General features: G+C 40.9%; 2 protein-coding genes across 7 annotated transcripts in view; both read left to right on the top strand.

Moving 5' to 3' along the window:
• LOC118219941 (scavenger receptor cysteine-rich type 1 protein M130-like) overlaps positions 1 to 3,663 on the top strand; it is a 58,365-nt gene extending 54,702 nt beyond the window's left edge. For 3 of the 6 annotated variants that reach the window (XM_035403442.1, XM_035403444.1, XM_035403446.1), the window contains 4 exons: positions 269 to 340; positions 2,028 to 2,105; positions 2,481 to 2,558; positions 2,766 to 3,663. In XM_035403442.1, the coding sequence (XP_035259333.1) occupies positions 269 to 340; positions 2,028 to 2,105; positions 2,481 to 2,558; positions 2,766 to 2,863 (326 nt within the window). In that variant the 3' untranslated portion in view covers positions 2,864 to 3,663. The remainder of the gene's footprint in view (positions 1 to 268; positions 341 to 2,027; positions 2,106 to 2,480; positions 2,559 to 2,765) is intronic. The other 3 variants (XM_035403441.1, XM_035403445.1, XM_035403443.1) reach the window with 2 other exon arrangements.
• Positions 1 to 14,481, top strand: part of LOC118220427 — a 426,649-nt gene that overhangs the window by 312,245 nt on the left and 99,923 nt on the right. The gene's annotated exons all lie outside the window — the stretch shown is intronic.

The raw sequence follows: 14,481 nt of genomic DNA, 5'->3' as shown, positions 1-14,481 counted from the left end.
TCCAAAGCACTTTACAGTTGATGCCTCTCATTCACCCATTCACACACACACTCACATACCAATGGTGAAAGGCTGCCATGCAAGGTACCTCGTTGGGAGCAATTAGGGGTTAGGTGTCTTGCTCAGGGACACTTCGACACTCCCAGGGTGGGGGATCGAACCGGCAACTCTCCGACTGCCAGACAACCGCTCTTACCTCCTGAGCTATGCCGCTTAGAGCATGTGTGGTGTGGGCGGGGTCGGGACACACCCTCTCTCCTGTTCACAGGGAGAGGCCTTGCGGAGGATCCGCCCTCTGGGCATGCAGATGTAGGGGACGGCGAGGGACACTCCCTCTCAGGTAAGGGGGCGGAGCTCTGTGGAGCTCTCAGTGGGTGTAGGGGGTGGTGCTGTGGCTCCAGGGTAATTTTGGGAGGGGTGGAACTCCTGAGTGCTCCTCAGAGTTTTGGTGGGGTACGTAACAGGATCACTGGCTGTGAACAGGACAGCTGTGTAGTATAATGGTGAGGGAACTGGGCTCAAGGTTGCAGGTTTGATTTCCCTGAAAGGACACTGCAAGGTACTTAATCTGAATTACTTCACAAAACTGTACATCCTGTTGAATAATTGGATACGATGTAAAAATGTGAAAGCTATAGAGGGTATGCATTGACGTCACTTTCCCACTGGAATACGGCCCCTCAGTCAGGACTGAGTGGCAAAACATGCTGCGACACGGCTGCCTTTAGTATGGGAAGGGAAACAGCAAAACCAGGAGTAAAACAAACGATTATCTGCTTAAATTAAAGCCAGTTGGACTTGACAGTGATCCTTACAACTTAACAAAGAACCAGTGGTCCATGGACATTCAACAAGAAATCAGAGCTATTTTTTTACAGACTGCCGAAAGCTAAAGAAAAGAGAAGCAAATGCATCGCTGCAATTCGCAGAAACAACTCGAATCCAGGCACCAAAACGTGGATTTGCGGTTGTTATTTTGTGTCAGGTATGTTGGATTTTTGGGTAAAATCATACCTTAATAATTTATATGCTTGGCTAGCTAAGACTATCTTACCATCCCCCTTTGTAGAACACAAGGCTCATCATCATGGATGTTTTTTAAATAAATGCTGACAAAAACTTTACAGTTACACAGACTATAAATGAAAGATGCTAAATATGTAATTGATGAGTAGTCAATACTGTACATAACTTAAGGTATGATTTTACCCAAAAATCCAACATACCTGAGACAAAATGAGAACCGCAAATCCACGTTTCGGTGCCTGGATTCCAGTTGTTTCTGCAAATTGCAGCGATCCATTTGCTTCTCTTTTCTTTAGCTTTCAGCAGTCTGTAAAAAGATAGCTCCGATTTCTTGTTGAATCTACTTGTACAGTCAATCGCACAACATCTCTTTCCCATTTTAGATGTGTTTTTTGTGTTTTCATGGTATTCAAGCTGAACGCTAACACTGTCACTCAGTAGTCTTTCTGCCACTCAGTGGGTGTAACCGCAGTGACTTCTGCCTACTGTGATGTCATTTGCATACCCTCTATAAATTACTCAGAATAAGAGAGTCTGGTAAATGCCTGTAATATAATCATATTGTACATATGGTGTTTAATCATGACATATATTTATTAAAACAGCTGTTATGGGTACATGGGGATAGACTGTTAATCCGCTACTTCTACCCCTCAGGAGCACTGAAATAGCGCCCTTCTGGCCTCGTAGATTTCTAGGTAGTTACAGACGTCTTCCAGCAGGTGGGGCTGTGCTCCTCTGTGTTCTGTCTCTCTCTGTTACCACCGGGGTCAGGTTGGTTCCTGTGGGACTCAGTGATGTGGATTCCCCAGCACCCACATACCAAGGTTTAAATATGGGGTCAGTTAAACTGTCCCCACACCGTCAGGCAGCCGTGACTGCAGTGTGCAAACACAGCTAGCTGAAGTGTTATTCAGTGCTGCTCTGAAGGGCCCCACTGTCCTGCTGTGTGACAGTCCTGAGATTCAGCCACAAGTCCCCAGAAGTCTCCTTGCTTTCAGGGGACCTGGTGATGGAGGACATACCGGAGAACTATGATGATGTCATCACAGCGGATAAGCATCCAGACAGTGTGCCAGGTGAGTGTTTTGATTGGTTGGTGGGATGACTCCATATTTTCTCCCCATGAATACATTTATTTGCATTCATTATTATATGCTGCACTTAGTTGTTTGTGCTAAAGAGCTTGTAGAGATTTGGAGTAGAAATCTCCCTTGTCCTTTTTAGAAGAATAAAACTTGAGAGTTACTGAAATTATTTAATTACATAGAACATTTCTTGCAGTTGACTTGTTTTGTTGTCCAGTCTTAGACATGGAAATGACTTTTAAAGTTGTTGCCCCAATAATTAGTGTAACCAGTATAACCACCAAAACCAATATAGCCATTATGAGCACTATAACCAGTGTGCCCAGGTTAACCAGCACTGCTGCTGCTTCTCTCTGTCTGTTTAAGGGGAGCTGGTGGAGGGAGATGTGACAGAGCACTATGATGATGTCATCACCATGCAGCCGGGCCCAGACGCTTTTCCAGGTCCATTTATTGAATTTTATAAATTAAGACACTATCCTGTGTTAAAACTCTTTACTTCCTGTCTGTGTAACTTGTGAAAATCACTGCACTGTGTTACTTCCTGTCTGTGTGGTTTGTTACAGGGGATCATGTGAGGATCAGCAGGTATTTGGTGAAAATGAGCCTTTCCCTGACTGTGTCTGTCTGTCTCCTGATCCATCCCTGTAGGGGAGAACGTTCTGACCCCCGAAAGCCCTCCAGCTCCCAGTGATGACATGGGGGAGGAGCCTCCTGAAAGAGGAGGAACACTGAGATTGATTGATTGAAGTGTCCACCCACAAGTTTGGATAGAAGAACTTACATGGACTCCTTTATCCTACACATCTCAAGCAAAATGTTTTAATGTGATAAAACCATATCCCACTAGATCAGTTATTCATTAATTAATAATTCACCTGAAATTACTTACAGTGGACTCCTTAGCTGATTTAATAAATTAGGACATTTGAAATGCTGGTACTTGTATACATTGGTTATGATAGCTTGCATTCATTGACACAGTGAATCGATTACTTTGGCTGACCAAGATGATGACATGATTTCAGCTCAAACTACATGGAGTCAGTACTGGCCACTTAAATATGAAATGAATGGATTGAAGTTTGCAGATTGTAAAAATGAAAACAGTGAACAGTGAGTCCGTATAAGTCTTTGCTTTAGATTTGTTTGTATTTCCATTAAACCCTTTCAGTTTTGGCTACTGTGTTCATCATGTGCAGGTCAGAGCTATCCATGTTGGCTCTCTGATTGACACATGGAAGGGTTATCACTGAGACAGAAACTACTCAAAACTATTTCAGTATTACTTATTTCATACTGCTTTCATTACTACTCTGTTTAAATAGAACATAACTTCTTTCTGTGTACATTTAAAAATCTGTTGCCAATGATAAAAAATTTTTTTACAACATTTTGATATATATATTTTTTGATATTTGGATGCTATAGCTTAGAGAATTATACTTCTTTTGATAGAAATGATTTTATAAAAATGAAATATTATATTTTGCTAAAATGCTCACAACATATTTCTTAGCCTTCTGAAGTAATACCAGTAGTTTTAACAGCTGTGTGTCAATAAGATATTTTTAAATAAAGCTTAAAGACTTAATGGTTAAAATTTGTTCTCATTTCCTTTAATTCTTATTGTTTGTTCATGTATTTATTCATTTGTCTGAAAATATGCAGGCATAGTTAGAGTAAATAGTTTAGGTTGTTTATGACACTGAAATAGGGGAAGAGTAACAGAACCATATCCCTTCTCTTTTTCTGTTCCCCCCTTCCCTCTCTCCTTCCGTCTATCTGTCCATTATCCCTCCCACCCTCTTCATCTTGCTTTTCGGCCGCATCCCACTCTTTTAAGAACAGCTGTTGGAGCCGTCTCAACCTCTAACCCAAAGAGTTATGGGTAATAATTTCCACCCCCTCGTGGTGAAGCCAGCACATGATGCAGACTCACCGGAAGGGGGCACTGGAATTGGAGACCACAAGCCACACCCCCCCCCCCCCCCAGATTTGCCTCCTACAATATCGGAAGCCACCCAAAATGGCGCACTCATGAGCGTGGGGAGTTCGGCGAAGGAGGGTGTAGGGGGTGGACTGGGACGCAGCCGAAGTGCTGACCTGGGGGCAGGATTGGCTACCACGGGCGCAGGAAGAGATTTTGAGCAGGGGGTGCTGCTGGCAGAAATGTTAAATCATGACATCATGATTTAAATATTAATTGCTTTCATTGTATTTTTAAACTAACAGGGAGTGGCTTTAAACTAGATAGAAAATTATCATATTTCAACACAAAAAATGCCCTTGTGATAAAATCTTCTGTGGATTTTACCTTCAACGGAGGCAAATAATTTAGTCAGGTCATTCAGCAATACAGAGTAATTCAGCAATACAACTTTTATTTGACCAAATAGGAGAAACTTCAAGCACTCATCACAGAGTTCAAGAAGTTCTGCTCATAAGTTCTGCCTCTTATATCTTTCTGTAAAGTTTTTAGGCGGCCTTGTTCTAATCGGACGAGGTGATTCACATGGCATGACACTTTCTCACTCTCCAAGCCCATACCCATTTTCTGTTTTTCTGAGAACCTTTTTGCTTCACCCCAGAAACCTTGATGAAACTGCTATCAAGCGCTATTGAAAATTATTTTGCACATAAAATCACAAAATTAATTCATTGCAATTGTGTGATGAAGCTGATAAAGCCTTTAGGGTGAGGATTAATAATTGGGGCGACATAGCTCAGGAGGTAAGACCGATTGTCTGGCAGTCGGAGGGTTGCCGGTTCAAACCCCGCCCTGGGTGTGTCGAAGTGTCCTTGAGCAAGACACCTAACCCCTAACTGCTCTGGCGAATGAGAGGCATCAATTGTAAAGCGCTTTGGATAAAAGCACTATATAAATGCAGTCCATTTACCATTTACCATTTGGATGCTGTAGTTACAGATTAGCTTAGAACTCCATGGCTTCAGTTTCATGTCAAATCGTTTTCGTTTTACCAGTTGCATACTTACATGGAACTTGAGTTTACAACATCAGCTAGCCTATGTCTTGCAAGACTTTAGTCTTCCCCAACACTGACACTCAACTGCTAACACAACTGAACAAAGTATGTTTTTTTGGTTTGTACTTTCATTAAGAGCATTTGAAAAAGTGCTATATAAATGCAATTATTAATTCATTCAAGTGGTTTCTAATAGTCATGTCAGTCATTTGGTAGTTTTGTTTGATTAATGTCTTTACTGGCCATATTATGCAAGCGGACTACAATTCCATACAGCATTAAGTTCATGACGTACCCTTCCTGCGTTTCAGCCTGCCCGAGTCCTAATTTAGCTAGCTTATGGCAGTCACATTAAGCAACTTTATTTTAAGGATGACAGTAAGAGCATTAAGAGGGGTGAAAACAAATATAATTCAGTTGAGGACTGCAGTTACCATCAAGGACAGCTAACCAGTTCCGTAAGGGCTAGCGTGCTCCCGGTGGGATATGTAGTTTCTCATAAAGACAAAAAAAATGAACCACGGCCTTGTGTCAAAAATTACGCCAATTCATTGTTTGGTACTTTTTACACTATTTTAACAATGTGGTTAAAAGCTGGTTTGACAGGCTTTTAATAAAATTGCTAATACTAAAACACTCATAGGAAAAATGGCTACCTGAGTGTGATTTCCTGGCACCAACTTCTGTCACAGACATGACCCACTTCTGTGACCTATTATGTTTGACTACTCTAGTACTCAGCTGCAACCCCACTGTACAACCCTCTGGCTGTGTCTGGGTGGAAATGACACTTGGTTTTATTGTGCAGAATTGTTAAACCATCAATGCCCTGTGTGAACCATAAAGGGTTTGACAGAGTTCAGCAGAGCAGCAGCAGGAAAAAGAATAAAATTTCCAATGTAGATTCTTTACCAAGCTTCAAAATAAAAGCATGTTACGTTTGAAAACTACCCCCAGGTTGAGACTTCAGAGTTCCTTTAACCAGAAGAATTGTGCCCCTAATGGCTATACCCAGTATGATTTCTAAAGATTTCCCCCTTTGGAATGTCATACACAACCTAAAATTAGTATCTTCTTAGGATATTGACATTGCTAAGAATAAAAACATTATTTAAGTCATATCTAAACCTCTCTCTACTGATCAAACATAATTCAAAGCATTCCCCAGACATGGAGCTGTGGACTTCAATGTACAAGAAAGTTTGAGTGTCTGAAGTACAGTAGTTATGATTAACAAAATGGCTGTACCAAGAAATTTCAAACAAAGCTACAGCTTTGATGGAGAGCTTTGACTAATATTTTGATTGGTATTTTGATACACATGATTTATATGCCTACCAACAATGTCAGAGAAACTTAAACAATTAATATGTTATGCCGATGCTGTTTTTGATGATGACGCTGATGACAATGATTATGATGAAGGATATGATGACAATTACCAATGAATGTTTAATAACGTTCTTTTAAATTTTAATAACGATAGGCAAATAATGTTTGAACTACTGCAGCTGGTGGGTGTAGGCGTGAGGAATTGCGTGTTATGCATTCAAATGACGAAGTGCTTCTTGTCACATTAATACCGATAACTACATTAACCGCCAGTACACTGCACCAGAGAAACTAGCTCTTTCAACCCGTCACTGCACAATACACGGCACAAAAATTTTATAGACTGTCATTTTGGTGTCACCCCCGCTGATGCTGTCAGCTTTCCATTGGCTGAACAAAAAAAAAAATTTCTTTCTTTTTTTCCTACCTTTTGATTGGGTGGGCATGACGCACGTCTGGGTGGGTCTGAGCCCACCGCTGCCCATAGCCACCGCCGGCTGTGGGTGAAATGCGTCCTTCAGAGTGTGTAGCAGGCGACAGGCAACACGGTGCAGCGATGACTACGACTCACAGCAAGAAGGCAGTGAGTTCGAATCCCAACTGAGGGCCTTTCTGTGTGGGGCTCCCTGTGTTTGCTGGGTTTAAATGAGTCAAATTTATTTCTTGCAAAATTATTGTTATGACTTATGTGCAACAGGGATAAAACTGCATTTATATACAGGGATAGTAAATGAGAAAGCAATCACACAGTGAAATTTTTACAGAAATTTACGTGGCATAGAGGCCTTGTTATGCAGACATTCACAGTGTAAAACTATTCATATACAACACTGAAAAATAAAGGCTGAACAAAGATCAACTGATGAATCTTATAAAAACATACCATCTGATGTCTAATGATCAGCTTCAGCTGACATACCCATTACAGCCTCTACATTGGCAGTAATGAAAAGGACAGTCATTTCAAGTTAATTCACAGAATACAAGTTTACAATAAACATTACAATGTTTCATTCTACATTACATCCAAACAGTTCTCACATTGTTTCTTTCAAACAAATTACACAGGTGTCAATTTCACCACTAAAAATATCACCCTGCAATTGACAAGGAAATATATTGTACATTAACAAGGAATTCAAATGAGCGTAGATGTCCAGCTAACTCCATAATCCCGCTTCATGAAATACCCCCAGGACTGTTTGCATTAAAAAATATGAAGGGATTTGATTTTTTTTACGATTAATTATCAGGTTGTTCTTTAAATTTCTGCTTCTCATCCCCTTGTTACGGGAGTGCCACAGGGATCTGTACTGGGTCCTCTGCTGTTCTCCTTATACACCAGATCTCTTGGTTCAGTTATTAATTCACATGGCTTCTCCTACCATTGTTATGCAGATGACACACAACTCTTCTTCTCTTTCTTCCCCTCAGCCACACAGGTCAATGATAAGATATCTTCCTGCCTGGCTGACATCTCCACCTGGATGGCCAGCCACCATCTGAAGCTCAACCTCAACAAAACTGAGCTGCTCTTCTTCCCGTGCAAGACCTCCTTACTTCGTGAGCTCTCAATCACGGTTGATGGCACCACAGTGACTGCCTCTCACTCTGCCAAGAGCTTGGGGGTGGTCCTGGATGACCAACTGGACCTCAAGGAGCACATCAAGGCAACATCACGGTTCTGCAGATTCCTTCTGTACAACATCAGAAGGATTCAACCATACCTGACGACGCACTCTACCCAGCTGCTCGTCCAGGCTACGGTGACCTCTCGCCTTGATTACTGCAACTCTCTCTTTGCAAGCCTGCCAGCTTGTGCCATAAAGCCACTACAGATGATTCAGAATGCCGCTGCCCGACTCATCTACAACCATCCCAAATTCTCCCACGTCACTCCTCTGCTGCAATCTCTCCACTGGCTACCGGTCGCTGCCAGGATCCGGTTTAAAGCACTGACCCTTACCTACACTGCTGCCAACAGGACAGCCCCCATCTACTTGCAGGACATGACTCGATTCTATGTCACTCTATCACTCCGCTCTGCGGCAGCAGGGCGCCTTGTAACCCCTCCCACCCGCCCAAAGGGATCACAGAGCTTCTCCACCCTAGCTCCCCAGTGGTGGAACGAACTCCCCGTCCCTCTCCAAACCTCCCCCTCACTACGCATCTTCCGCCGTGGCTTGAAGACTCATCTCTTCAGACTATACCTAGACTAACCACCACCACGCTGTATATTTCACTCTAAATCTCCCCCCCCCCCCCCCCCGCCCCTTTTTCATGACACTTGTTATATGTTGCCCCATCCCAGCACTTTTTGTTAATTTGTATTTGTCCTAATACTGTAGCTTATTCTTCTGCCTAGTTGGCTTTGCAGAGGTTAGGTCTGAATAGTGTTCACTGTGTGAACTAAACTGTGTTCTTGGCTAGAAATAGCTGTACAAAATAAGTATTGTACCTTACTGAACCTGTGTTTAGCAGTTGTCTATGACCATGAAATGCACTTTTTGTACGTCGCTTTGGATAAAAGCGTCTGCCAAATAAATGTAATGTAAAATGTAATGTAATGTCATAGACATCTGAAACACATCCCACACACAGTGCATCATGTAAAGGAGGCTGTCCTGTCTACAGGAGTACATTTGTCAGGTTATACACATGAAGGAATTGTTTTTTTGGTCATGGAGTTTTAGTTTAAACATGAAGAACACCTAATGATTGTATGATTTCTCAGGTGTACAGTTAAAAGTAGATCCGACACTGGGTGCACTTCTCGTATTTTTCACCGGAATGAATTCTCTGGTGGTGATTTAAATGACTTATGCAAGGGTGTAATTTACGGGAGGGATATTACACAATATTACAAAACAGGCTAAATACCCCCACCACTGCATTAATATAGCATGATAATGAAAAATATTATTTCATACAATAAAGATGGGGATCGCTACTGGGATATACTGATCAGTAAGGTTGGGTGCTTGTTACAGAAGTTGCAGGTCTCACAGATTCCACGACATTATCAATCTTTTGCCTTTTCTGCGATTTCCTCTGTTTATAGTGCTTTCCATGATGTTTTGCCAGTTTTTGGATATTAACTGTCAACCTTACCGTAGCCTCCACCAACGTTGAAAGGCTGCCATGCAAGGTACCAATCAGCTCGTTGGGAGAAATTAGGGGTTAGGTGTCTTGCTGAGGGACACTTCCACATTTAAAGCACAATTTGAATGAAGACACTTCTCACACTGAACACTTGTATGTCTGCTCATCTATATGAATTTTCAGGTGAGAATGGAAATAATATTTTGAATTAAAACACTTGTCACATTGTGTACACTTGTACGGCATTTCATCAGTATGAACTTTCAGGTGTTTATTTAAAGCAGAATTTGTACTAAAACACTTACCACAATGAATACATTTGTAGGGCTTTTCACCTGTATGAATCTTCAGGTGTGAATTTAAATTAGATTTTGTGGAAAAACACTTCCCACACTGGGTGCACTTATATGGCAGTTCACCTGTATGAATTCTTAAATGTTCATTTAAAGCAGAATTTGTATGAAAACACTTTGCACACTGAATGCACTTGTAGGGTTTTTCACCCGAATGAATTCTCTGGTGAACATTCAAATGAGATATTCTGGAAAAGCACTTTCCACACTGAGTACACTTGTAGGGCTTTTCTCCTGTGTGAATTCTCTTGTGGATATTTAAATTAGATTTTGTGGTAAAGCACTTCCCACACTGAGGACATTTGTTGGGATTTTCATCTGCATGAATCATCTTGTGGCAACTTAAAGCACTTGATTGGGAAAAACACTTCCCACACTGACTACATTTGTAAGGCTTTTCACCTGTATGAATTCTCTGGTGGCTATTTAAATGACACATTTGGGAAAAGCACTTCCCACACTGAGTACACCTGTAGGGCTTTTCACCTGTATGTATTCTCAGATGGCTGCTTAAATTAGATAATGTGGAAAAGCACTTCCCACACTGTGTACACTTGTAGGGATTTTCACCTGTATGAATTCTCAGGTGCCTATTTAAATTAGACATTCTGGAAAAGCTCTTCCCACAATGAGGACATTTGTTAAGACTGTCGCCTTTATGAATCATCTTGTGGCAATTTAAAGCACTTTCCTGGGAAAAACACTTCCGGCACCAAGTACATTTGTAGGGCTTTTCACCTGTATGAATTCTCTGGTGGCAAGTTAAAGCACTTGCTTGGGAAAAACACTTCCCACATTGAGTACATTTGTAGGGCTTTTCACCTGTATGAATTCTCAGGTGTTTATTTAAATCAGAACTTGTAGTAAAACACTTACCGCATTGAGTACATCTGTAGGGCTTTTCACCTGTATGAATTCTAAGGTGTTTCTTTAAAGCAGAATTTGTGCCAAAACATTTGTCACACTGTGTACACTTGTACGCCAGTTCACCGGAATGAATTTTCAGATGTTCATTTAGAGCAGAATTTCTATGAAAACATTTCCTACAATTAATACATTTGTAGGGCTTTTCACCTGTATGAATTCTGAGGTGGCTACTTTTATAGTTTTGATTTGGCTGAAATGGTTCAGTCTGGTCTTTGTGATCAACACCAGCTCCAGGGATCACAGTGTTCATGACATCCCTCACTATATATTCACTGGATTCACACTTAATTTGATCAGATTCAATAAGAACACATTTAATATCCTCCAAGTCACTGATTTGTTCTGGCTTCAAGTATCCTCCATTATTAGCCTCTGTTTTGATTTGGTCAAGGTGCAGATTGGTTATATACCCCAGATCTGTACTGTCTAGGTTCTCGGTCTTAGAAAGATCCCCAATTTGAGTCAAACCCAAATCAGTTTCTGTTTTAATCAGTGATGTGTGTGTGTGATGTACATCACTGACCCCGCTGTGTGCTGTAACACACTCTGGCTCCAGTGTGTTGAGTCCTGGTGCAGCACAATCTGTCTCTGACTCTGCCATGTGGGCAGACTCCAGTCCACTGAGTTCCTCTTCTTTCTGTATGATCCTGTGCTGCTCAGTGAGCTCTGGTAGTGCGGTCTCAGTATCCTGTCTCAGACAGACTCCTGCCTGCATCATACTGCTGCTCAAAGGTGTGCAAAAGTGCAGCTCCTGGAGGAAAACAGGGGAAGAGATTTAGCCGTAATCAAATGGGTCCTACTGCAGCAGTTGTATGGAGTGAAATTATTGCCAAAAATATGTACATACATAAGAAAGATTCATAAATGTAAATGGAATATTCGTACATGTAACATTAATAGGAAAATTGTAAATTAAAAAGAAAAATCAGCAAATTAAAAGTTTCAAGAATTAAGAAGATAAGTTGTATTCAGAACAATTATATTTTTGACATCGAGACTCCGTACACACATACAACTTGTTTTACGAGTTCCTGCAAGGAGGTTTTACATACAGAATTTTGGCTTTTCACACGGACAGCAATCATATTTTTTGAAATCGTATGTTTGGGATCTGTGCGTAGAATCATGCTCATCCAAGCAAGACCTTCACCATACTGGCTGATGGAGCTCCCAAAAGCAGGATATTGAGAAAACATTTCTGTCAAAGTGCATGTACAGACTGCTCTACAACATCGTGCTGAAATAGACCACTTATTGAACATGCTCAGCCAATCAGCATTAGTTGACCACAGTCTTTAGACTGTTTGAACTCAAAAATTATGTTGTATGAACATCTGCTGCCCTCTAATGACAATTATAATGTGTAGCAAGTAGAATGAAGTTGCAAGGGATGAGCTTTACCCATAGAACGTACACAGGAACCGGAGAGGGTAGGAGGTGTTAATGAGGAAATGAAAACACCACAAAGACTAAAAAAAGAAGAAATAAAAAGAGAAATAGGCTATTATTAAAGCCAAAAAATTAAAATATAAGTAAAGCTGCAGTATAGCTTGAAATCAGGAAAGTGAACATTACATTCAAGATGCACATCAGTGTGTTCATCAGATTTCCTGGGCACGCAAGGGAGGACACTATTAAGGAAGGCTTCTATGCAAATAAAGATATCATTTGCAAGAGGGTTACACAATGGTAATATTTATATAATCACTAATAAATAAATATTTTCATTGCATTTCCAAATGTCCTGTGAGGTTAACCAACTTGTGCATTACCTAGTTGAAAATGTAGAATTTAAGACTATGAACAGACTACGTTTAAAATGTATTTTTACATTTAACTTTGACCTGCTGCCAGCTTTTTTGTTGTTGTTGTTTTGTAGCTGCTGCACCATGCGCTGAAAATTGCAGTGCGTATTTAAAGTAAGGTGACATTATCAGAAAGCAAGTGACTGAAAGCCTTCTTACGTATGCATACGACTAAATTTATCTGCAATTATTAGCCAGGCTTTCTCGCTCATTTTGGATTTTTGGCCGCTCTGGTTACGTTTGATTTGTGAGTTAGTATTGCTTACTCTTGGTGAGTTCTTGGTCTTTAGAGGTTAACAATGTAAAAACAATATAGGCTGCATTTTGAGAATAAAAATATTGCTTTCTTTAATTTGTGGCGTTACGTGATCCCGAAAAGGGCAGCGCCACATCCCTTTATGTCAATATAAGGATCCCTTTCTTTGGCAAGCGAATCACCTCTAAAATTAATTTAACAGTAGCACGTACTTTTAGCAGCTACTATGAAATTAGCAAACAGATATCTAGTGTAAGCATTAGTGAATGGGAACTAACTCGATTCGGTGAGTGCTGATTTAAAAAAATAAAAAATAAAAAAACTGAATTGTTAAAGCATTAAGCTTACGAAACGAAACTGACCTTATTCTCTGTTGACTCGATTGCTTCAACACGCTTTTTAATTTGATGTTTGGTTATTTTCTATAACGAATGATCGCACGCGCGTGTTAAAACTGCGTTAACCATAAGGTTTCATAGCGTTCAACAGAGCAGTGGTAGGAAAAAGAACTTCCGATGCAGTTTCCCGACTGAGCTTCAAAATAAAAGCGCATTTTATGTTCGAAAACTACCCCCAGGTTGAGACTGCAAAGTTGCTATAACCAGAATAACTCTGCCCCTAATGGCTCTGCCCAGTATGATTTCCAAAGATTTCCCTCTTTGAAATGCCATCATAGTGTGGTTGTGTTTTGTGTGGCAAGAACATAAATATTCCTGCTGATATACTGATATGCAACCTGAAATCATTATGTTTTTTTACATTACATTACATTACAGGCATTTGGCAGACGCTCTTATCCAGAGCGACGTACAACAAAGTGTATAACCATAACCAGGAACAAGTATGACGAAACCCCTAGAGAGAAGTACCGGTTCAAGTACAGGGAAACCGCATAGTTCAACTTGGACCCTGATGGTTAACTGATTAACACTAACAACGAGAACGGCAACAACGCAATCTATGGAAAAATAAAAATAAATAAAAATACAAGTAGTCGTTAAGACTGGCGCATCAACTAAGTCACCTATTAAACAGCTGCCTAGTTACACCCCTAAGTTTAGTCATTTACAGGGGGGGGAAGGGAGGGATGGGGAGAGGTGCAGCCTGAAGAGGTGGGTCTTCAGTCGTCGTTTGAAATTGTTCACAGTCTCAGCTGTTCTGACCTCCACAGGGAGGTCATTCCACCATCGTGGGGCCAGAACAGACAGGAGACGTGTTCTGGAAGTGCAGGTGCGAAGAGGGGGAGGTGCTAGGCGTCCTGAGGTAGCAGAACGGAGGGATCTGGCTGGCATGTAGGGTTTGAAAATCTTGTGAAGGTATGCTGGGGCTGATCCCTTGACTGCCTGGTATGCTAGAACCAATGTTTTGAATTTGATGCGAGAATTTTTTGTGTTCTCATTGAATTTTCCATTTTTGTCATTTGTTTCATTGCCAAGAGTAAAACATTAATTATGTCATATCTAAATCTCTTTCTCTACTGATCAAACTTCATTCAAAGCACCCCCACAGATCTGAATAGAAATTATGATAAACAAAATGGCTGAATCAGGAAATTTCAAGCAATGCTACAGGGAGTGACATAGCTCAGGAGGTAAGAGTGGTTGC

Source organism: Anguilla anguilla, chromosome 2 (genome assembly GCF_013347855.1).
Source record: "Anguilla anguilla isolate fAngAng1 chromosome 2, fAngAng1.pri, whole genome shotgun sequence".
Lineage (NCBI taxonomy): Eukaryota > Metazoa > Chordata > Actinopteri > Anguilliformes > Anguillidae > Anguilla > Anguilla anguilla.
The sequence above is the reverse complement of the archived record's forward strand: the minus strand, read 5'-3'. Positions and strand labels throughout refer to the sequence as shown.